The 24,539-nt window shown below is 39.3% G+C and overlaps 1 protein-coding gene and 2 long non-coding RNA genes across 3 annotated transcripts in view; 2 read left to right on the top strand and 1 right to left on the bottom strand.

The window, feature by feature from the left end:
* The window catches only part of LOC148720557 (uncharacterized), a 486,858-nt gene that overhangs the window by 348,862 nt on the left and 113,457 nt on the right, over positions 1-24,539 (top strand). The window contains exon 2 of the long non-coding RNA XR_015993566.1: positions 21,544-23,324. This is a non-coding gene — a long non-coding RNA (uncharacterized LOC148720557). The remainder of the gene's footprint in view (positions 1-21,543; positions 23,325-24,539) is intronic.
* Positions 914-2,642, top strand: LOC148720566 (uncharacterized). The gene is made up of 3 exons (XR_015993564.1): positions 914-967; positions 1,594-1,823; positions 2,148-2,642. It is a non-coding gene; the product is annotated as an uncharacterized LOC148720566 (long non-coding RNA).
* LOC148720565 (dedicator of cytokinesis protein 7-like) lies at positions 3,064-20,349 on the bottom strand. Its single transcript, XM_088739836.1, has 22 exons — positions 20,216-20,349; positions 19,338-19,614; positions 18,533-18,657; positions 17,532-17,731; positions 16,924-17,011; positions 16,248-16,344; positions 15,895-16,029; positions 15,504-15,656; positions 14,016-14,078; positions 13,709-13,804; positions 13,013-13,081; positions 12,417-12,460; positions 12,264-12,327; positions 11,681-11,851; positions 10,862-11,080; positions 10,236-10,370; positions 8,741-8,921; positions 7,913-8,058; positions 6,796-6,939; positions 5,559-5,683; positions 4,488-4,643; positions 3,064-4,018 (listed from the first exon to the last, which is right to left on the bottom strand). Exons 1-22 carry the CDS (start codon positions 20,332-20,334, stop codon positions 3,955-3,957), a joined length of 2,871 nt encoding a protein of 956 aa, XP_088595962.1. The 5' UTR covers positions 20,335-20,349; the 3' UTR covers positions 3,064-3,954.

Raw genomic sequence — 24,539 nt, 5'->3', positions numbered from 1 at the left:
TGTCGACACTGTTGTCCTCCGACTGTTTCAAACTCTGTTCAAACAATTTGGTCACCACAGAACGGCGAAAATATTCCTCGGGCTTATACGTGCGCGAAGCCATTACAGAGTTTCGCGGCAATCTGACAGTAAACTGAACCCACAAAAGTTGACCCTTCTAGGAGGGTGACCCTACCTCAAGTGTTTACATGGCAAAAAGTTGGCCCTTGCAGGAGGGTTACCCCACCAAGCAGATAGGGTGACCCTACCTCTCATGTAAACCAAGCCGGAAAATACAATAGGCAAGGGTTACCCTTCTAAGAGGGTGCCCCTTTTAGAAGGGTCACCCGATCTACATGTAAACAGGCCCTTACAATACTAGAAGTTTAGAAAAGTTTTATTCAGTCCCCCCTACATATTTTATTTGAAGTTTGCTTAAGAATCGAAAATTATCTCAGAAATTATACAGGAAGTGAGTAATTGATGAGAGCCGTGATTTCGGTTGGGGTCGTTAGACGCGATATTCAACACACCTCCTGACATATTTCTTGATGATCCTTGATCGCTCGCTTTGCAAAAAGGGCGTGTTGACAATAATGAGAAGACCTGAGAATAGGAACAACCTAGGAAGACTAGGAAGAGAATATTCGGACAGAGTTTTTTTCTCGATTAAACGCGACTTAAATTTAATTTTTATGGACTACGAAAGAGACTGGAGTGGGGTTTGAAACTGCCAAGAAAAAATGACACCAATATAAATGTCAAAGTAGATAGACAAAAGATAAAAAGGACGTAGTCAAAAGATTATTAATTGATTAATTAATTTTATTGTCATTATTTTCTTTCAGTCAATGTTCTTAAAAAGGAAATCGTCTTTCCGAAAGATTCCCCGGTGATAAATATCACAGTTGCTGGTGGCGAAGAACAGCAAAAGTGCAAAGTCAGCAAACGAAAGCCAAGAGGTGGAAGGAAAAGGTCAGCTTCAAAGGTAGAGGACGACCACCTTGTAAAGCGCCTAAAACAGGGCGAAAGTGTTGAGCGAAATGAACGACAGACCAAGATGTTGGATGATCTAAATTTGGCTATGTACGACTAAAAGAAATCGTTAAGAATTTTTATTATTATTAACAGCCATGATTTTTCCTAAAATTTTATCATTTTATTACTATAATGGAGACGATGATGATAACGATGATCATTTAAATCGTCTTTAATGTATTTAGTGAATTAGCCTTTCAATGTGTTTGTAGCTCTGGCAAGTATGTTCAATAGCACAGCGGTCAATGAATTTACTATAACGGGTGTGGTCGTTGCCAGAAGTTAAAGATTGTACCAACGGACAGGACTCCGTAGACTAAAGCTCGATACTTTAAAAAAGGTACGTAAAATGTTGAGCATTATCCTTCAAGCTTGTCTGCAGAAACATTTCTATTAAAAGCTTCGGAAGTTTTACTTTGAAGTATCACCATCAATTTTACTTTAAAAGAAAACCACTGGAGAAGACCATCCAGAGAACTTCTGTATTGTCAAAGAATAAAGCAGGTGTTTAAAATTCATTGTTTTCTTAAAAAAGTAAAGATTACTGGAGGTCATATTTTTGTTGCTGCCTTACAGAACACTTTAATACAGCTTGTCAAAACCGTCGAAACGAGGAAGATAATGCCAAGAAACAATGCAACAATAGCTGGAATGAAAAGAAATATGGAAGCCTTCCTGAAGAAGAGTGGAAGCCGCGGAGGAGATCAAGAAAGTCAAAGGGATGGAAGTGTAATGTGAAACGTTGGTTCACCTAAAGGAATATCAGCGGGAAATGACAGTGATCGTGATTTAGAGTTAGACAACATGTAAGAGTCTTTCACATTATTTGTAAGATTGTGATATTATACTAACCAATCTGTCACCATCAGCCTAAGTAAAACATTTCTTTTACTTTTTTTTGTTAAAGATCCTCTGATCTATTTACTTCTCGAAGTATCTTAAGGTCTTTTGCAAAACGGCGTATTTAGTTGTTGTTACACCGATAGTCACAAGACAAGATGAATCCACATTTATAATATCAGTTCTAATTGCTAACTTTCAAGATTGAATGATAATATCAGTTATTAGAACTTTTAAGACTTCAGTAGTCAAGTGGATCGTGTATTTTTTATACTACATTGCAATTACAGATTTCAAGACAATTGCCCTAAGGCAGCGGCGTCTGCAAACGAGTTTGGAGACGTGGCACAGTGTGACAGTGACAGAGAGATTGAAGAATTCAACGAGAGACTGAAATCCTAAGCGACTGCCTGTCTGCTGCAGAGCAAAGCTGTGAAACCGAATCTGACATTACCAATCACGACACAATCACGAGTTGAGCGCTTTCTGAAATACATTAAAACGACTGTCAACAATATTATATATATATAGGGTCAGGCGACAAGTCTTTCTCTTGTAAGTTTATTTTCAGTGAACCGTGAAACTCGAAAATTAATTATCGTGTTTCGTGATTTGCGTTTTTTAATTGCCGTGAACTGTGCGCGCGACCCCCCCTTACGGCCCCTCTAATAAGAACGCGAGTACTTTGTCCATTATTTTATAATCATAAATGAAAATCACTACAACTTGAAATAATTTACCCTTGAACGATTTACAAAGAAGAGTTTTAGTGCCGTTTTTCCGGCAATTAACTTCTACTCTGTCAGAGGAAAAGTGAAGAAAATCTTACGTGCACGGCAAACGCTTAACAGGTACTTCCACATAGAAACAATGAAACCGCAACCGGCAAACGTGAAAAATGGCGGGAAAAAAGGTGACATAGGTCACTTTTGCCGCTCACGTTTTACGTAAACGCGGTGCTAAATATGTCTATTGTCTCGGACGCATCCCCAGTCGAGTGAAGTCACCAACTTGTCACCGTTGCTGTTTGCAGTTCAGATATTCCTTTCGCTAGATAGAAATTGTTCCTAGATAAAAATTAACATAATTTCTCACAAGCCTATGGGCATGTAGTTGTGCGCAATTCTCAATGCCTGTCCCAGTGTCCTTAGATATGTTATGTCGCGTCTTTGGCGTTGAAGTAACAAAAAATTACAGTAACAATAGTTAAGCCAAAACATTTCGCACTCATTTCTGAGTTCAGTTTATTTAAGAAACTGTTCTCTAAAGTTGATCAACCAAAGGACTTTTAATTTCTCTGTCCAAAACTTACTGCACATTTCAAAAAAACAAAAGCCACACATTACAAATCCGTTCCAACATTGGAAACATTGCATTATGTCTGTGTGGAGCGGGAATTTTATAGCTTTGTTACTCTGCAAATACAGACGAAATTAAAGAATTTTCTTTTTGACCAAAAAATTTGTTTACTTTCATGTACCTGTACAATATTCACAATAGAGTGTTTACCTCTAAAATCTACAATCTTGGTAAAAACGTCTGAGGCACTATAGCTTCACCTTGTAAATGGAAAACCATGTACTTACCCCTCCCGCCCTGGACAATGTTGAACACAGATGGTGTGAGTTGGGGAAGGGAAAGAGGGAGGGATTAATGTTTTCGTGGATGCAATATGAACGCAAGTTGCTCATGAAACACGGGACGGACTCATAAAAAGGGATGTGTGTTTCTCCAAACGTTTTGGCCAGGATTGTTGGCACATTAAGCTAAAAACTGTCTTTTTTACCTTTCTTTGATGACCACACTAAGTACAAAACACATCTTGCGGTTGGGAAATTATTTGTTCGCTAATGCCCTAAATTTACAGGAATCTTTGAATATGAAGGGACTCTTTTAGACCCCCATCAAAAAAAAAAAAGTCCAATTTTTTTGTGTGGACTGTTCGTACAACCAACTTCGAAAGAATTTCTCAAACATGAGGTTCAGACTGCAGAGAATGATTTCCATCAATCATTCCATCACTCAATCAATCAATTCCAATTATTAAAACATACAAAATTGACTTGGTAAAGGTAAGGCTCTAAGTGGAATTTTAAGTTAAGCTATACTGTGTCCTGTATTAAAACTCTTAGAGATTTTCCTCAGTAGGGCAGATCCTTCCCTGCAAAACGATAACAAAGTGCGCAGTTATTTACCAGTTGCATATAAAAACATGTTATAGCAATTAGCAATGAGATTATTCGCTCCACTGAGATTTGTATGCGTGTTACCTGTTGTGGGCTTCGCGCAGAAATCGAAAGCAGAAAATCTTATTGATTCAGTTTCTAACATCAAGACAACCTCATGCTTTTATATCGTTTTGTTTACAACCGCGCACCGTTGGGCTACTCACGTCTATAGCGGAATTTACTTCGAGTATCAAGCCAATCAGATTGCAGCATTTGTGATAGAACGCTAGCAGATTTATTTAAAAAGTAATAGGTAGGAAGCTTAATTAAAGGCAGAGGAGTTCGATAATTCTCAGCATAAGCCTCCTTTAATAAAGTTAAATTCGTCTTAGACTCGTAGCAGCAACACTAGCACCACCGTAAATAACCATCGTGTATCACCAGCGTGGAAAATAAACTTACTTTTGCCTGGTGGATCCACGTAAGGTGCCATACTTGTTCCTCAAGAGAGGTTCAAGTTGTTCGGTAAGCTGTGTATAATTCCTTCCCAGTTCTTTCTGATAGGCACGTTGGTCAGATGCGATAAGCTGCTTGTTCCTATGCAGAGCATCTCCACACCTAAGACACAGCAAAAAAATGTTTTAAGGCACTACAAGGATTGAGGTATTGATAAACATATGTTTCATATGTTTGTTGTTGTTAGAGTTCATAATGTTAGGACCTTGGTTGAGAATTGTAAATTGCTTGAGATTTGTACGGCACAAATGCGTTCGATAATTACTGGCTGTTCTGTTACCATAGCTGTGAATTTGGCTATTCCTTACAAAAAGATTGAGAAGCAATGGGGCAATAAGTTATTTTTGAAATAAACATAAATTTGGCGAGTTCAAACGTATTGACTTGGAAAATATCTAAAATTCCTAGTTTGGAGAATAAAGGAGCAGAATGGGCTCGATAGTCTGAGTTGGTGATAGCCCGCACAGCTCACTTTAGCAAATAATAAATTCTATTTAAGTTAGATACGTATGTGGACGACCAGACGGAGTTACAATAGATGATATAAGGATAAAATAAGATGTAGTACAAAGTGAGTTTGGTTGTAGAGGATAGGGAAAAGCGAGACCTATATATAATACCTATTGATTTAGCGATTTGTTTACATACATAGCTGATATGGTGTTTGCAGGTGAGATGATCGTCAATATAGACCCCAAGGAATTTAGTTACATTAGGCTGTTGTAGGGTTTGCATGGAAATTTTGGTGATCCAAAAACTAGAAAACGCAGTAAAAAACACATGGGGACAAGGGAACTTTATAATTATTTCAAACTTCTATATGGCGATTGCCCATCCAAAGCCTCACTTTTTATTTTGCACGAAGAAGATTCTTGCTCACTCGTTAGCTCTTGTAATGCACGTAACTTCGGTTGAGTTGCTTAATCATTCGAGTCTTGCATTACACACAAAAAGTGCTTCTTGACTGATTTTTATGTCTCGGTTTGTTGTTTGCCTGGCTATACACACTATCATTACCTCTTAATAAACTCTTTGAAACAGAGTCTTAGTCTGTGATGGTGTCTCGTGGTCATTGGCGTTTTTGCGCCATCTTCAGAGTCCTTATCGTGACACAAGAACACCAAAGCAATCTCTAGAGGACCCTGTAAATACAGCACATCACCCAAGCGACAGTTAGACAAGTCAACCTTAATTTTCAAAGGAACTATATTGCTATCCAGCAAAACAATAGTTTATCACTTTATTGAGAATGGTGATTGTAAACAGGAGGTTTATTAGACCTGACATGAACACTGACAATCATGGTTAAATCAGAACTAAGCACTACTCGTAAAACGAACAACCAATCGCAGTTGGGTTGGATAGAACTACATTGAAACGTCTACTAGGCTAGTATCAACGAAAAATTCTCCGTGCCACAAAACCAACGTTAGGATGTTATAGTCAGTTGTTTATTGTTTATCCCATCGTCTATCAGCTCGAATAGCAACTTGTGGACACAACGGAAACCGCTGCCAAGCCCTGGCGTTTTACGACTTCGTAAAGGGTTTTAAGAGAGATTATTAACAGGGGAGCTTAAATCCGAGGGGGCTTATATCCTAGGGAGCTGATATCCGAGGTGCCTCATAGTCGGAGTAGAAAAAGTGCTTCAAAACGGGCTATGGCAGTGTTGATGAAAACACAAATTTGCATTTACTGGTCCTTAATTAAGCTTAAAAAAGTCATAATTAAGTTCCTATCAAGCTAGAAGGGGGCTTACATCAGGGGTGTGTGTGTGTGTGTGTGTGTGTGTGTGTGTGTGGGGGGGGGGGGGGTTATTATCGGATTATTGTTTTTTTTCTTTGGAAGTAGGTGAGCCTATAACCGGGATATAAGTGATGGAGCTTATAGACGACAGTTTACGGTATGCACGAACGGACAGACAAAATGAATGACTGATCGACCGATCAGTAGATCCATGAATCAAGGGGGTAAGTTTCTAAAGAAACTGTGGTTCTGAGTCAGTGGGATTAACAAGGTAATTTTGGTTTTATCAACTAAATTGATAACGTAATTGGCCACCGTTAACTGTTTCAAAGCTGACGTTTCGCTCTGACGAAGGTCTAGTGCTCGAAACGTCAGCTTGGACATTCTTTACGATGGCAATTTACATTATCAACTCAATTGATAAAACCAAATTACGATCAATAGATTAACTGAGGACCATGACAAGATTAAAATAAAGTGGCAATAAAAAGAGAGGTAAACATTTGACCTGATTAACAGTAGTGCCAATGGAACCTTGTAGCACCATCTGCAACATCTTAGGGTTTGGTGGTTCTTGGTTGATTGCGTTCAGCAGCTCTTTTGTCCTTAATTCCATATCCTCGATGGCGACTTCAATGGGACTCAACGTAATCTACACCATGTCAATCAAGTGGACGGTTATAAATCAATGTTAGAAGAAAAACAAGTGTCTGTTGATCTGTTATTGACAATTATAATGCTTTAAGAATCACCAAGTTAAGCGCCTGCAGCTTTTAATAGCTAGCAATAGCCCATTTGCGAGTTACCTTTGGCCTCTTTTTCAAGGTGAGTCCTGGTGCTCATCCTTTCATACGATTATAAGTTTTTACTCACATGCAATTAAACTGATTTTCATAAGAATAGTTGAGAATCAGGCCTCGTTTTGAAAGAGAGGCATAAACCTAATTCGGAAATGACTTATTGCGTTCGAGAAAGAAATTTCGACTCATCAGAGTAAATTGATCATCCAAGTTTCTTATTAAGAACCACCACAGGAAAATTGATCCTGTACAGTAGCTGGGTCAAGCGTTTGTACGTCTTGAAACGTCAAGCCACAATCCCTTGACCCTAACATCAGTATGCATATTCTCCATATTGTTCTCTACAAATTTCCTTAGGTGCTAATAAGGAGAATTCGTTTAACAATCAGGAGCTTCTTTAATTGGTGATCATTTTTTTTATTCTCATGACCTTAATGTGTAATTCAGGGGGTGATACTGTGGAGAGAACTGACATGTTGGTCACTCTTAGTGTTAGAGAGCTAAGCGGGTCATTCCCAATCCGTGTCCATCTTCTCCATACTTCACCATTCTAGGTGCTTTCTGATTTATTTTTCTATCTTACCAAACTAATCTTCTCTGGTTTCCTCTCAGTCAAATGTCATCATGTTTGTCGCAAAAGTCGGCCATAAATATCATGACGTAACGCCTTTAAAGGAGGCTGGGAACGGGCAAAAATAACGTCATGTCTGAGCTCACTGAGCCAAAAATTCTTCCTTAAATAGAGTTGCCATAGGCAACCAAATGTGCACATGTGGATTGGCAGAAAAACAGCTGCACCTCAACAAAAAACAACCCAAAACTGACCTGTTCACGATGCACAACATTGACCCGTGTCTTGACATACGGGAATGAGTTGGCGGCAGTCAAAATTGTCTTTCTTTTGTACTGAGTGACCAGTTCGCCGTGAGGCTTCCCGCTCGGTGTAAAAGGAGTTTCGTACATAAACCTTCCTGTGAGTTTAAAAACGCAATCTCTTTAGGGATAATAGAGCACTTCTTGATTGCTGGCCGTGAAACCCAACTGAACAACCGATCAGAACAGTGGTTTAACAACGGCTCATATTTGGTGTGGAAGACACAGTTGATGTAAAACAAAAGAAAACAAACGACCATAAAACGAAGGAAATAATGAAATCCATAGGCCATTTCTGAATTACCTTTAGCCTCTTTCTCAAAAAGAGATTTGGTGCTCAACCATTGGCATGAAAACGAGTTTCATTTGCATGTATTATCATATGAGAGGATGAGCACCAGGACTCGCCTGGAAAAAAAGGTAATTCGAAAATGGGCTATTGGCTAAGGAGGCGGTGTTCGATTGTGACGTGCTCTGCGTCTTCTACACCAAGAAGGGGCTTAGACAACAGAAGGAACGAATCAAAATAAATACTTGCAACCTGCGTCAGGCGCGGGAAAAAACGGAATTTGCAAAATCGAAAATGGTTTTTCATCAGCATTTGATTAGTGGAGAGGACGGTTCGAGTTTTCTGAATCAAACAGGGAGCACACTTAAAAAAAAAAAGAAAAGAAAAAGAAACAAGGAATTCCAGAATACTCAGTTTCAGCACTCTTTTAAAAATTACTCTGAAAACCTAAAAGAAGATCAGATAGACTGTCAAAAGTGTAGTGAACATACTTAGGTTGAAATTCTTGTCAAAGTAAGTAATTCGATCCTTTAGTTCGTATTCGTCAAAATATGGGTCCACATAAGTCAGTTGGATGTATGCCTTTTCTGGATCGAGCTTGTCTTGCTCAACTGTGTTGGAATCTTTGATTACTTCCACAACATTTGGCCCAAACTTTTCACCATAAAATGCCTGGAAAAAAGAAAAAAATTCCATAGTGAGCTCCTGTTTCATTGATTAATTTAATTCCAACACCAAATAGGTGAAGGCCTGGATAAAATTTTTTGCAAGTTGTTGCTTCATACAAGATGACTCGCTTGTTTAGTCGGACGATGTTCGAAGTTACTACTTTTTGAACTTGAGAAAAGAATATGAGACTACATAGCTCAGTTAGTAGAGCACTGTCTGAGCGAATAATGCTGACCATTGTTTATTTGATTATTTCCTCTTTAATGAGAGCGCTACGCAATACTCTTAAAACGAACAACCAAAGAAGGCTGGTATCAACGACAAATTCTCCTTGTACAAAACCAACGTTGGGATGTTACAGTCAGTTTTTTATTGTTTATTCCATCGTCTGTCAGCTTGAATAACAACTTGTTGACGCACCGGAAACTGCTGCCAAGCCCTGGGGTTATACGACTTTGTAAAGGGTTTTAAGAGAGCTTTATAGGAACGGGGCTTATATCCAAGGAAGCCTATATCCGAGGGGGCCTATATCCGAGGGGGGCCTATATCCGAGGGGGCTCATAACCGGAGTAGAAAAAGTGCTTCAAGACGAGGAGCTATGGCAGTTGGTAACGCACTGTCAGTGTGAAAATTGCTGACCATAGACCACTTTCATAAATGGCTGCCGGATTAATATTCTTTAGTTTAAATTTAAATTAGCCTTTCTGGCCTCGCTTGAGATAATGTACTCTTTTCAATTTTGTACTGGAGAACGAGGCCAGGAGGGCTAATTTAAATTTAAACAAAAGAATATTAATCCGGCAGCCATTAATGAAAGTGGTCTATTGTTCCTTGGTTATTTCTCCCTCTACTTAGAGCGCTTTCCGATAGAGAGTCGTAAAACCAAAACCAAAGTAATTACAACAGTGAAAGCTCAAAGTAAACCAGACCAAACTGCCTAAATTATTTACTATTGCATCTGATTGGTTGACAGAATAGTGCGCGTTTTTTTTGGGCCAATCACAGAATGAAGTCAGACAAAAAAAAAGGAAAAGCAATCCCGGATTGCTTTCTACACCCAATGGAAAATTCCTCTCCCCGCCTGGTGCAACGATCCGACACACTTGAGGCTATTTGAGTTCGGAAGGTGGTATGACAACCTTTAACTTGGAAAAATCAACAAAATTTAAGCAACTGAGTTGAAAACACACCAATGTGGTCGTAATAAACCTAGAAGGAACAAGAGTGGGTAACGATAGAGAAGATTAAAACGGATTGTAACTGACGAACTAAAAAATTTCAACTAAGACGGCCACATATAAGGCTTAATAAACTAACCTGTAAACGATGCGACACTTCAGGGAGCTTTGTAATGGCGGGTTCTTTGTAAATGTACTCTTCTCCGTCCAAGTCTCCAAATTTTGATCCATAAAAACCAACTCGGAAATATGTTCCCAACATACGCTTTCCTTCCTGGAAAAAAACAAAAACAAAAAAATAAAAAAAAAATAATCGCAGCGTAAGTGAAACTTCTCTTCATATCCAGTAAAAGGGAATCAATTATTTTCAACTCATAGAGTAATCTGGTGTCTAAAGAAGCCAGTTAGCGCTTGTGTACGTATGCATACAAAAAAAGGTAAAAAATGTTGACTGTCCACAAACACCTCAATTACTAACAGCACTGATAGAAAACATGATCAAACCTGCAGTCTATAAGAGCTATCTCTTACCGTCTGTATAATCAATATAAGTTCCAAGGGACACAAGTGCGGTATCATTCGGGACTATTCGGGACAGTGCCCGGTCCAATACTGAGAGAATATTGGTCTATAAGAGCTATCTATTACCGTCTGTATAATCAATATAAGTTCCAAGGGACACAAGTGCGGTATCATTCGGGACTATTCGGGACAGTGCCCGGTCCAATACTGAGAGAATATTGGTCTATAAGAGCTATCTATTACCGTCTGTATAATCTTGCCGAATGCTTCAGAAAGCCTCTGATGAACTTGAGTTAGCTTCTTGTAATCACGTTTTGCCTCCAGAATTGGTATCAAAAGTTTATACACCTCGTTTACACATTCAAATAAATGAGATCGGAAAAATGTGTTTGCAGCTGTTTCTAGAAGCAACACCAATCCATTCTCACAGAAGTACTTTCCGGTACAGATTCCTTCCTCATCCTGAATAAAAGAAGCAAAATATGTCAACAAAAATATAAGTAAATCTGAAAATAATAAGGATAACATTCACTTAATCCAATCACTCCAACTGAACGGAAGGTAAATTCTCTTTGCATTTCTATTCCACCGTCGAGCAGACAGAGTTAGACGAATTACGGAGATTATCGAGAAGGGAATTTTACACCGATAAAACACTAAACACTAATTTAACAGGACTCCCCGACAAAGAAATATGTGATCTCCAGTTGGGAGAATAAGCTCCAAGGTCTTTACAGTTAAAGGTTTTGACACCTGGCATGTTTGAACACGGTTTGACGAAGAATGACCACCATCACATCAACAACAAAAACCAATAATGCAAGAAGAGGAGACATTTTCCAGCCATGTGTCTATTCCTGGGCCCAATTGTTCAAAAGGCAGATGACGATATCCGGCGGATAAATCGTAATCCAGCGGAAAAAGTGTACACCGAACGTACTGCACTATCAACCGGATTGAGATTTATCCAGTGGATAGCGTTATCCATCCTATGAACCACCGGGGCCCGAATAAAATTGCTTCACATGCGGCCCGTTTGGGAAAGACAGAGTAAAGACTTACAGGTGATACTACATCATCTGAAATAGCGCTTTCTTCCAGCACATTGGGTGATATCTTCTCAAACGAAACACATCCAATGGGTAGGTACGGCTTGTCTTCCAACATACTCAGGTACTCAGACACCAAACCTGCTGTATGTACTAAACACATGGCTGCTTCCACTTTATTCTGCTCAAAAGAAACACAACAAAAGGAAAAATACGACAACGAGTCATCATTCGAGGTCAGTCAGATTATGGTTTCTTGATGCACTTGAACTTAAAGTGATCACATACTGAGAGCTTGGCAGAATACTTCCTGTGTGTAAAGTTAACTCATTACTGCAATTATGGAGGCGCACCTATGCTTGGTGCAGCGTTCACGCGGAGCCCAATGTCTCAGAGAATGTGCCGACTTTTTAGATTGAGAAATTTGGTTTCCATATGACGGCAATTCCTTCGTCTGTACGGAAATCTGTATTTCGCGAGCGCAACAGGATCTATTGTCAGTAATTCGAAATTTAGAAAGGAAGTAAGAATTAACCAAATAGAGCTTCACCGCTTTCCTTTGATAAATTAATACTGTATCTTAAAGCTATTGGTACCTCGCCATGTTTGGCAGCCATGTTGTACAGCCAAGTCAGTCGTAAGTCAGGTGAATTTTGATATGTAGCATGAAAAAGATGAACACAATTTCATTACTTTTGCTTGACGAATGCAATAGCACTTGCATCAGAAATCCTGCGAACATCACTTACCCTTTAGCAATCCTGTACATCAAGTCAATCAACATTTCTGGGTCCTGAATAAATGAGAATGGATAGCAAGTTATGAAAACGGTATTAATAAAAGTCAAGAACAATATTTCACTAAAATGCTATTTCAAGTTCTCAAATTTTTCCCATTATTTTTTCCGTGAGGTCGATGAGTAGTGATGAGAAATAAAGGAAGCTGGAATAATTTTTGGGAATTATCCAAAAACTTAACAAGAATGCGGGGTGTATCTATCTTCTTGGCTTTCTGTAAAGTTTTGGTAACAAAGCGAAACCTTAACGTCAATGAATAGAAAAATTGGGAACCGCGGCCTACAGATATGAGAACAAGGAGTAAGATTTTCAGACAATAGGTTGTACAGAAGAGAAAAATTCATGTTACGAAGCGATCAAATCATGCAAGTTAGTGTTTGAGATATAAAAAATATACAGTGAGTGGTCTTCTACAAGACTCTTTTTCGGAAAATACAACGCCTTCACAACAACGCCTTAACAACAACGCCTTCACAACAACGCCTTCACAGAACGGAAATAACCAATCAAAACCTTGTAAAACAGAAGCTCAAAAGTTTAAGACTGACCTCTTGATACTCTTTCATTTTGACTGTGTCCGACAGAATCATGTGGAGATTGAACACCAACTCCCGGACCTATGAGAACATTGCAAGTTATTTTCCTCGCAACATAAGAATCATATTGGTAGTAACCCAAAATCCTAAGACTTATTGTGCAAAGTACCAATAAAACAAGCTCATGGAATATAGAAACGGAGTCCTTTGTTTTTCCTCCTCCTTGTTGGAAGCTAGACTTAAAGGGATTCTTGACTCAAATCGAGAGTATTTGCCATAACTAGAGCAACATCTGGTGGTGAACTGCGCGTTGTGGTTCGGTATGTGTGACTACTGGAGGTTACTAAGCGGGGACGTCCATCGTCGAACTTTTAGGAAATCTCAAAAAAACATTTTGACTCTTTCGAACCTCAAACTACGTTCATAAATAAAATTCAAAATAGTTTCAAGGCTGGGAAAAAATACTTCTTCAACCTTTAACACCCTAACATCAGGATGCATATTTTCCATACAGTTCTCCATATATTTCCTTAGATGATGACAAGGAGAATTTGTTGGACACTCCAGAGCTTCTTGAGTTTGTGATCATTTCCTTTACTCTCGTAAATTAATGTTTGATTTAGGGGTGATATTGTAAGGGGAAATTACAGTGTAGATGCTATTCACACTCGGGAGTTTGAGGGTTAAAATAGCTGTGCGAACATTCACCTGATCCGGAAAAGTGCTCGTTCTCAGCTCCTGATCTGATTCAGCGTATGTAATGATTGTTTTCAGTGACCGACGGAGGTGATCTTCATTAAACGCCTGCAATCAATGAGATTGTAAAGTTCTTCAATTACTGCGCTGAGGAAAGCGTTAACGAATCATGACAAAAGCATTGAATAATCATATCAAAATTAGATGGTCTAAAATAAAGTTCAGTTAACAGTTGAAAGCAATCATAGCGGTACACGTCACAACAATAATTGTAGTGAACTTAACAAATAGGCTGAAACAAAATAACTCACGAACTCACTTGTGAAGTGCCAACAAGACTGGAAAGCGACATTGTAACTTGCATCTTGACTCTTGCAAAATTCTACAGAATAATCGTTTGTACAAATAAACAACAGATAAACGAGTAAAGGGGTAAGTTTCTTAAACAAACCGTGATGCTGTTTCGGTGGGGCGTATTGGAAGATGAGTCAGTTCTATCAACTGAGTTTATAACGCAAATTGGCGACCTTAAAGTGCACCTAAACCCAAAATTTTTTTTTCGCTTAACGAAATAAGCTTATTTCTTGGAGTATTTCTGTGCAAAAATTTTTTAATTTGCTTAAATCTTAAATTTTCTGTGCCTAGTCAAAATACGGAAAATCGGCCGCCATCTTGCCCCACGACCGAGTTTAAAGAGGAATGGCTCTAGCGGATAATGTGACGTCAAATCGAGAACACGAAAGTCTGCTTTTCACACATTTTCACTTGTTTGGGAAGGTTGTGGTCGATATTGTCCGAAATATGCCGACCAGGTGTGCTGTATGAGGAATGTATGAAGCGTGATACCCTCTTGCAAATTTCGCACGTTGCTACATCCTCGTTCAACACACTTAGTCGGCATATTTTCGGACAAAATCGACTACAACCTTCCCAAACAAGCGAAAATGTGTGAAATGCAGACTTTCGTGTTCTCGATTTGACGTCACATTACCCGCTAGAGCATTCTCTTTAAACTCGGCCGTGGGGCAAGATGGCGGCCGATTTTCCGTATTTTGACTGGGCACAGACAATTGAAGATTTGAGCAAATAAAAATGTTTGCACAGAAATACTCCAAAAAATACGCTTATTTCGTTAAGCGAAAAAAAAATTTTGGGTTTAGTTGCACTTTAAAGGGTTTCTGAAGCCGACATCTCGAGTGTTAGCTCTTCGTCAGAGCGGTCAATGTGATAATGACACGGTCAGAACTCAAAACCTGGAACATTCGCTGATTCGTTCATTAGGACGACCCAGTGGTTACCGGTCCTCAAAAGCTGTTTTTCTTTTTTTTTACGTTATACAGCGGTGTAAAAATGGATTTAAAACTCAAACAATAAATATACGAGAAACGAAGCAAAAAGAACCACTTTTTTAGTTAAGCCACACACTTCTATTGTTTTGGTTTACGTTCTCAGAACGTTCGAAAAAACAGGCCCTAGGGCGAAACAACTCCGCCACTACGTCTCCCATACAATAAAGAATTTAAGCAGAGAAGTTATCGAGACGCGGAAGGCAACCGGAAAACTGATCTTAGCGCGTTTTGACGCCAATATATCGACAATACTGTCGTCGCTGTAGCATTTTAAACATCGGGAATGTGAAATTTAACTTCCGGTTGCCATCTGTTTCTCAGAAACATTTGTGCTTAAGCTTCCTATTGTAGAAGCTCAATAGTCTCAAACCAAAGTTTCACACCAACGAAAAAAAACAAACAAAACAAAAGCAGCAGCACTATTTAACACCAATGTCCACCGAAGAGTTACAACTTACATTTCCTATTTCAAAATTCTGTCGCATGAGGAGATAGAGTGACGCGCTGGCTTGGGCCCGAATACTACTAAGAGCAGAGCTGCAATGGTTTAGCAGTCTGGAACACAAGTCTGCACAAAGTTCGGTGTCATCTTCAAACAACAGCTCTGGGAACTAAAAAAAGGAAGCAGTATGTTAACAGTCTATATGCAACACAAATATCTCGACAAAACAATGGAGACATCAGCTATCTAACCAACGAATAAACTGTTACAGATGTCTACGCTTCTAGACATTGTCTCATGGAGGTATTTACGTTACCTTACGATGGATATATGAAGTTCATATATTTTGATTTTCGCTCTTGCATAAATAGCACTCTCTACTGCGAGGATCGTGCATCTTACGTTACCTTGTAGACAATTGATCTTTGCGTTGCAAATATGTTCTGCAGGACTCTTTCACTCTGGTTACAGTTCAAAGAATGGAGCAAAACCCGTAGGATTCCACTTAATACAACACGCAGAGACTCTGAGGTAGACACCGTCTGAAAAAGAACGTTTCCACTTAAGTAACATCCCGTGGCCAATACAGGACTATACATTAAAGTCACTCAAGCCTTCATGCCGACGTCTCGAAACAGATTTCCTTTGGTAAGACCAAACATAGACAACTTTAGGAAGAATGGCATATTCAAAGGCCTGAATAAGGAGCCGCCACTTATTTTCTCTTGACACAATGTCCTTAACTGCCACAAACACTGACCTGTACCAAGAGCTCAAGCGTGTCAAGAACAATGGTGTTGACCTCAGCAGCAAGCCCTCCTTCGATTTGAGCATTGACTTCAACTTTAGGACGTACTCTTTACGGAAAACAACACAACAAATAAAATTGGCAGAAGTGATTTAACTACAAGAAATTGTACGAATATCGTTAACGCTCTCTGATAAACCACTCTCTGAAAGGAGTCCTTCTCTCTGATAAGCTCTCTTGTCTTGTAAGCATCCCTCTCTTAGAGGCTTCCCTCTTTTATAAGCCCACACGCTCCAATAAGCTCTCCTATGTAATACCCTCTATCGAGGGTTTTAATACAAAAGCGCTCCCTCTCTAAATAAACTCTCATCTCTCCTTCCCAAAAACAAAAACGTAAGTGTTGCTATTCTCTCGGAGAAGAAAACGTTTCAGTACGAAATTCATTTGTCTTTGAAAGCCTTCCCTAACTTCCTTTTACAATTAGGTAGGGTTCCAAACCAAAGAGGGTACGTAATATTTACTAAAGCTGGACGACTCATACAAAGTAACGGCTAACATTTTGGCTCTCATCATTAAGATGATAACGCCTCTCCCTCCCCACCCCGCCCGTCCTGTAAAAATCCCTCCAGATGGACCCCCTGAATTTATCTACCCTCTGAGGGCTTACTGAAACATTTTCGGTATGCACCTGTCTTGTTGCTCTGTAGCCTGTCTCCACTGTGTTTGATCCTTTCGCCATCTTAATCGAGACTCAGGAGTTGGTGATTGGCCTTTTTCTGTTTGGACACAAAACACGAAACAATCTGAGTTGAGGTAACATTTAGGACTATGGTGTTGCATGAAAATTCGCGAGAGTTTCATTTTGCGGAGTTGTTTTGTTTTGTGTGAGTTTGAGTACTTCAGCTTGCTGGGATGAGCCAGTTTTAAATGCTTCATTTTCCAGCCTCTGTAACACAGCAGTTTCTTCAGAAACTAATCAGTTTGTTTTTAGCAATTTTCCTAAGCGCAGAACAAAGTAAAATTTGATTGCCCTGCGAGAATGTCAACCGTGCATCTAACTATTTTGCAGTCGCACGCTCTATCGACTGAGTCATAAATTTCCAGCATTTCTTTTCCTATCTTCGGATAGATTATTGTTGTCATTGCTGATTCTAGGAATAAGTCGCTTGTCGAATGGCCCGACATGTCACCCGCCTTACTAACGAGTTCCCCGAAGCTCACCTAGTAAAGAGAATCCAATAAATTGTCCTTTGGGACAAATGTTCATATCTTTCTTTAATCACTTAATTTTGTTACCTAACGTCACTCTGCTGTGTCGCTGCATCATTTCCCTCGCGGCTCCCTTATTTCCAAGCAACAGCTCTTCTATTTTTGCTTTTACATCCTGCTGCGCCTTCGGTCTTGGAGTTGTTGGAAACTGCGAAGACTTCTGCACCTTGCCGCCATACTCGAACAGAGTGATGCACAGCCGGAGAACATCCAGCAACAAGCCTAGTCTGGAATTGAACCACGATAGAAAATTTTAGCTACCTAACTCTTAAACCCTCAGAGATCCTGAATTTGGAGCTCCGAAATGGAACGAAGAAAGATGTTCTTCGTCTTGTTACGAGCTTGGGACAAAGAGATAATTCCGAGTCCCGTGAGGAAAAAAAAACATCAAACCATTGGATTTTGCGCTCCTCATAGAGGCTCAGGTTTTTTTCTTAGTCCTCCTCAGGGCAAGACGAACTAAAATCTTCCCTCATAAGAGATCCATTATCCTATGTCATGGCTGGTGTACTGGGGCCGGGGTTGACCCTAATCGGAGTTACTATCCCATGTTCTAGAGCCTTTCTCCACCCCAGGGGTGTAAATGAGAAATAATGAACTGTCAGGGAAACATAGGTAAGTAGGAAAGTGAAGTCAGTACTTGAGCCAAATGGCTTATCCAGCCAGAGCTTATCCTGGTTTCCATGGCATGAAGGGATTAGGACTATTTCTACTCCCCCCTAGATAGGATGCCAGTCCTTCGCAAGGATACCCCATTAGCCCTTCCCTGACAATGCTCTTGTACCCATTCATACTCCTGGGAGAAGGCACTGTGACAGCAAAGCGTATTTCCCACGAACACAACACAATCACTAGCCCAAGTCTGGAACCTGGACATCTCGACTCGAGTCCAGCGCAATAACCAATAACTACCGCGTCACCACGACTCCGTGAACAAAATTCCCTTTCAAGATATAACTGGGTAAGAGTGGACAGTCAGTGAGGTTAGGCGACTAATGCATACTGGGAAATGAGAGTTGGTGACATACTTAGCAGGCTGTTGGTCTGCCCACCAATCCTTCAGCACGTCACTAGCCATGTTCTTCAGCACCCACAACAGACACACCAACAGGTTTCTCGTAGCTTCAAGGCTAAGCTGCTGTGGTTTACTTTTCTGTACAACATAGCAAAGAATGAAAGAGGCAGTGTTCATTTGTGTCATGATAGATTTTCACTGAGCTTTTTGTGTTCAATACAAATAGAATCGGTTAAACGCACTATAATACGCAATGATAAAGGGGTTAGGTAGAATTTTTATAGAAATGTACTGCTGCGTTGCTGGGGGGGGGGGGTAGAACCAGATAATTTGGTTTTATTAAATGAGTTGATTGGCCACATTAAAGAGTTTCTAAAGAAGACGTTTCGAGCATTAGTTCTTTACGATGGCAAATTTACATTATCAACTGAGTCGATAAAACTAAATCATCTACCAGTCAGAGATTATGCTTCGAAATCTTGGTAGTAATATGCTAAAAAAGTTCCTGCGCCAGAATACGACGATAATCCGTCGAGTGACGCGCGAAAAATGTTCGGTGATGAGGTTTTGACGGTAAAATAACGGTGTTGTCACGGGCAACTTTCCTCCTTTCCAATGGCAACTGAATCTCAAGAGCCCTGCATCACCAACGTGAAAGCCCGCCGAAAGAACGTGAGCGACACGTTGGCCCTGGAAACAAACCAAGTGACCCGTGAAAACTGCACGATTTTAACGTTAAAATTACTGAAAATCGTAGCAACTGATCGCAATTTTCTTTAGACAAAGAATGGAAAGCTTTCAAGAAGCTTGCTAACAACCTGTGAAGCAAATTCACCCCTATTGTCATCGGAGCCCATTAAGGTTGATATACTGGACGTGGCTATCGCCATGGCAACATCAGGGGTAAAGCTGAAGCTGTCTTCGGTACCATATCCATGTAGTTGGTGCAGGGCTCCTACCACCAACCCAGCGATAGGCAGATAAAGAGCTGCCACGGCTGAGCGACAGGACTCGTTATCATAACGGGTGTCTGAGTCATGGCAGGCTATCAGGTCACATGTAGTGTCTATGGCTTGGCATATTAGGGTCATGTCTCTGAAATTAAATGAAAAACCGAAAGGTCGTATGCTGTTGGAGTCAACTATTGGCTGATAATGTTTATTGTTAAATCTTAATATATGCTATCAAATTTATCACGCTGCAATATTCAGTGCATAATGTTAACATTATAAATAACTTACTGCAATGTATACATTATCATATTAATCACCAACTAAAAGCCTGTTTTTTAGTGCCTTCTTCAGGGGTGATCTGATCGTTGCAAAAAGAGATCCTTCAAAGCCTATAAAAGGGCCTCCTGTGGCAACAATTAGATCACCCCTGATGAAGGAACGAGACAGGAGTGTCGAAACGTTGGCTCAATGAATTGTAATTTCCTCGGTTACATTTATTAAATCTTTAAACCAGAGTAGCATCAAACCAAGCCTGATACTGAATTTTCTATTACAGCCTTCAGATCTGACATCAGATTCTACACTAACCCTAGGTGATCTGGCCCAGATTGTCGTATCTTGGAGATTTCCCTATGCTCTAGTCGGCTATTGCGAGGTCTTTGGGTTTGTTTTTACTTCACTCCATCGAAAAATGCCTTAATCAACATCTAACCATAAGTTTGTCAATTACCAAAAAATCTTACCCGCCTTCCAAAGCCAGAGCCAGCTCAGAGAGCACCAAACCAGCCAGAAAGTGCTGCTGTCTGAAAGCTGTTGAGAGTTCCGCGATACTGTTACCGATAACTATGGTGTAGGTAGACATGGCCGAGTCGATTGACGAAACAGAAGGTGTGGGTGACGAGGGAGGGGTGGGGAAGAGGGGACTAGGGAATGAGAGATTGAGGGTTACGTAATGCTCGTGGCTGCAAAGGATCCTCAGGAATTCGAGTCTTAGCTGGTTTAAGCTGGTTCCATTGTAGCTTGATAATGCATCTGACGAAAAGCAATAAAAATACATATTTTCAATCTGGCACTGAACCCTGCCTTGAAAAAGACAATTTTTAAAAGCATGTTTTTGCGTCTTGTCACTAGAGCGGAATTACGGCTTGGCTAACACCAAAAAACATTAAAAGACATTATTAAAATTTGTTTTTACAGTTTTTTAGAGCAAGAATGTCATTTCCCTTCTCATATATTTTTTTAATGTAATTTACTTCTGTAAGGATAATTTCGATGCACGTTTTCTGAAATTCTTTCAATACGAACTAGTAGTTGCTTTCGCAATTCTTATATTTAGGTCGTTTTTGTTATCAAAGTTAGTTTGGGTCTGATGCGAGTCTGATCCTAGAGAACCGAATTATTATGATTATTATTGTTGTTGTCATCATCGTCACTAACCGAAGCGTGCATCGTTGCAGTGGCCAATTTACCATTTCAACTTTGTTGATATATCCAGATTATTTCGTGTATCCAATAGCTTTTGTTTGATTTTTATCAGACATTTCAAGCCTTTTAACATGATTTTTGTAAATTTTTAGTAATTATGGTAAATAAAGGATTTATTATTATTTAAAAAAAATAATGATAATAAAAAATAAAATATATAATAATAATAATAATAATAATAATAATAATAATAACAATAACTTTTTAAAGTTTGGCTTTATCTATGTACCAGTGACAATTTGAATAGGCTACGCCTTTGGCGTCCTATATCAATTTTATTTGTAATCTGAAGCATTCAGAAGTGTATACTGCGTTAATAATAATAATAACAATAATAATAATAATAGAAACAATAATAATAATAATAACAATACTAATAATAATAATAACAATAATAGTAATAACAATAATAGTCATAATAACAATAATAATAATAACAATGATAATAATAATAACAATAATAATAATAACAATAATAATGCATCGAAATTATCCTTAAAAAGTAAGTTACATTAAAATAGTATATGAGAAGAGAAATGACACTCTTACTCTAAAAAAGTGTAAAAGCAAATTTAAAAATGTCTAGCCTACCGTATTTCTTCACCTATAAGCCGAGCGATTTTTTCAGTTTTCGACCCAAAATTTTGGGAGATTTTTCACGGAGAACGGGGTTCGGCTTATAGCCGAGGGTTTTACATTTTAAAAATATACAGTTGCTGAATAACTTTACCCCCCCGGCTTGTAGTCAAGTTAGCAATGAAGCAGAAGTAATAAAACACAACAAAAATAACTTCTGAATATTGGTTATTCACTTTTATGAAATTGGTGGCTCCTAAAGGAGCCGTTTGACGGATACGTGCAAGGGCTTTCAACCCAATGGTTTACTCGCCATCCGTTTCGTTTTCGCTGTCTGTGTCGAACTCGTTCTCTTCTATGTATTCATCATCTACTTCTGGGGTTTCCTCAGAGTAGACCACGTCGTCCTCTGTTCCGTCCAAGGCATTGGAAATACCGCAGGTCTTGAAGGATTTGACAACCATCTCTTCGGGTATCTCTGCCCATGCTTCCTTGATCCACCTGAGGACAAGATTTCTGCTTGGCGCCTTCTTCTTCCCAGCTGGGGTAAACTCAAATGGCCCAGATGTCATCCACGCCAAGTACTTTCGGCGCACATTATCTTTAAATGGCTTGTTTAGGCACTTATCCAAGGGCTGTACAACCGGGGTTAGGCCACCAGGGATAACTGCGACGTCAATGTTTCGCTGCTTCAGGTCATCTTTCACGGAATCGGTCAAGTGAGCTCGGAATGAGTCCCACACCAAAAGGGAACGCTCGGCACGGGGCAAACTCTGTCGAATCCATTCTCGGATGCCCTGTTCATCCATCCACCCTTTCTTATGGAAGGAAACACGAAGAGGATGCGGCACAACCAGATCTCTCGGTGTACGGACGCCTTTGAAGATGACTTTCGGTGGCACCTTTGCTCCATCGGCAGCAACAGCAAGAACGACGGTGAAGCTCCGCTTTTCCGCTCCGCAAGATTTTACTGGCACTGTTCGGCTTCCACTGAATTCCAGTGTTCGGTTCGATGGCAGCTCAAAACGCATGGGTGTCTCATCCATGTTGTAGATGCGGGATAAAGGGTAGTCGGCGCGTCTTCTTGCTGCAATGACGAAGCGATGAAAGCACACAATGTTCTCTTCGAGATCGGCGGGCAATCGCTGGGCCAGAGTTGTTTTGGTTCGCATGCTGACCGAGTGGCGTCGTTTCCATTTCTCGTACCATCCACGGGAAGCTTTGAAAGCAGGATCATCGGAGAGCTCTTTAGCTTTAAGGCGAAGGATCAATCCACTCACCGCAATACCTACGAAAAATAAAATAACAATCTTATTTTGCTGCGAGATAACCGTAGATTCGTGACTGCAGCACTCTTTTCGTGACATGTTATGAAATTGTCATGACAACAACATATTTCTGACCAATCAAAGTCTCTGTTTCCCACGCACTGAAAGACGATATCATTCAACTCTTCAAAAACTCTTAAAATTTTAGACAGAAAAGTAAATACCAACCTTGTTCTCTTTGCTGTGAAAACCACTCCATCACTTGCTGGTCTAGTTCGGGATATTTCGGAGTGAAACGGCCCATCGTCGCACGTTTTGCAGACATCTTCAGCTCTCCGGAAAGAATAGTCGCCTGGTCTCTTCTCCAGCGTCGTACCATGGACTCGCTTAGTCCATATTCTCGAGCGATTTCCGAGTTGTTTTCTACCGCTTCAGCTTCCGCGATAACTTTTATCTTGAAAGCCATACTATACGAGGAACGGCGTGCTTTAGGCATGATGATAAAAAGTGACAGCGACGAAAGGTATACTCGATAGATTGATACTTTGAAACGTTTAACTGAGATTATTATTGTTGTTGTGGTTAATCTGTTGTCGCGTGGTAGTATTTATACAGTTCGTTGGATCAATTGATATTCATATCTCTTGATTGGTTCGCTTTTTTTCTTTTGTGTTTATTGTAATTCATTAGGTTTTGTGTTTAGTGAGTCAATTTCTTATGTTTTCCGTGAGGTTCGCTTGCTCAAATGGCCAGTTACAATCAATAATTTCGCTCTCGGCTTATAGCCGATGGTTTTACCTTTTTTTTTGGGCAGCTTGAGTGTAGCGTAAAGACCCTGAAAGTCAGGGTCTCGGCTTATAGCCGAGATCGGCTTATAGGTGAAGAAATACGGTATATTTGCCATAGCATTTTCAATTTAAAAATCTGTATCGAATGTTTCAAATGTTCTTTGCTTAAGCATAAGAGGGCGCATCGTAAGAGCGCAAAGGAGATTTTGGCTCTAATCCAGGACATAGTATAATAACAATAATAATAATAATAATAATAACAATAATAATGATAATAATAATAACAATAATAATTATAACAAAAACAATAATAATAATAATAATAATAATAACTGATAATGTAGGTAAAAAAAGATCCTTTACTGACCATAATCACTAAAAATTTGCAAAAATCATGTTAAAAGGCTGAAAATATCTGATAAAAATCTAAGAAAAGCTATTGGATACACGCTTCGGTTAGTAACGATGATGAAAACAACAATAATAATCTTCATAATTCGGTTCTCTAGGATCAGACTCGTATCAGACCCAAACTAACTTTGATAACAAAAACGACCTAAATATAAAATTCGCGAAAGCAACTGCTAGTTCGTATTGAAAGAATTTCAGAAAACGTGCATCGAAATTATCCTTATATAAAAGTAAATTACATTAAAAAAATATATGAGAAGGGAAATAACACTCTTTCTCTAAAAAAACTGTAAAAACAAATTTTAATGTCTAGCCTATATTTGCCATAGCATTGTCAATTAAAAAATCTGTATCGAATGTCTCAAATGTTCTTCCCTTCTTTCTTGTACCTCTTAAGCATAAGAGGGCGCATAGTAAGAGCAATAATAACAATAATAGTAATAACAGTGATAATAATAACAATAACAGAAATAATAACAATAATAATACCAATAACAATAATAATAATAATTAATAATTAAGATAAAATTCTTTATTTT

Source organism: Stylophora pistillata, chromosome 11 (genome assembly GCF_964205215.1).
Source record: "Stylophora pistillata chromosome 11, jaStyPist1.2, whole genome shotgun sequence".
Lineage (NCBI taxonomy): Eukaryota > Metazoa > Cnidaria > Anthozoa > Scleractinia > Pocilloporidae > Stylophora > Stylophora pistillata.
This window is presented reverse-complemented; position numbering and strand designations above follow the sequence as displayed.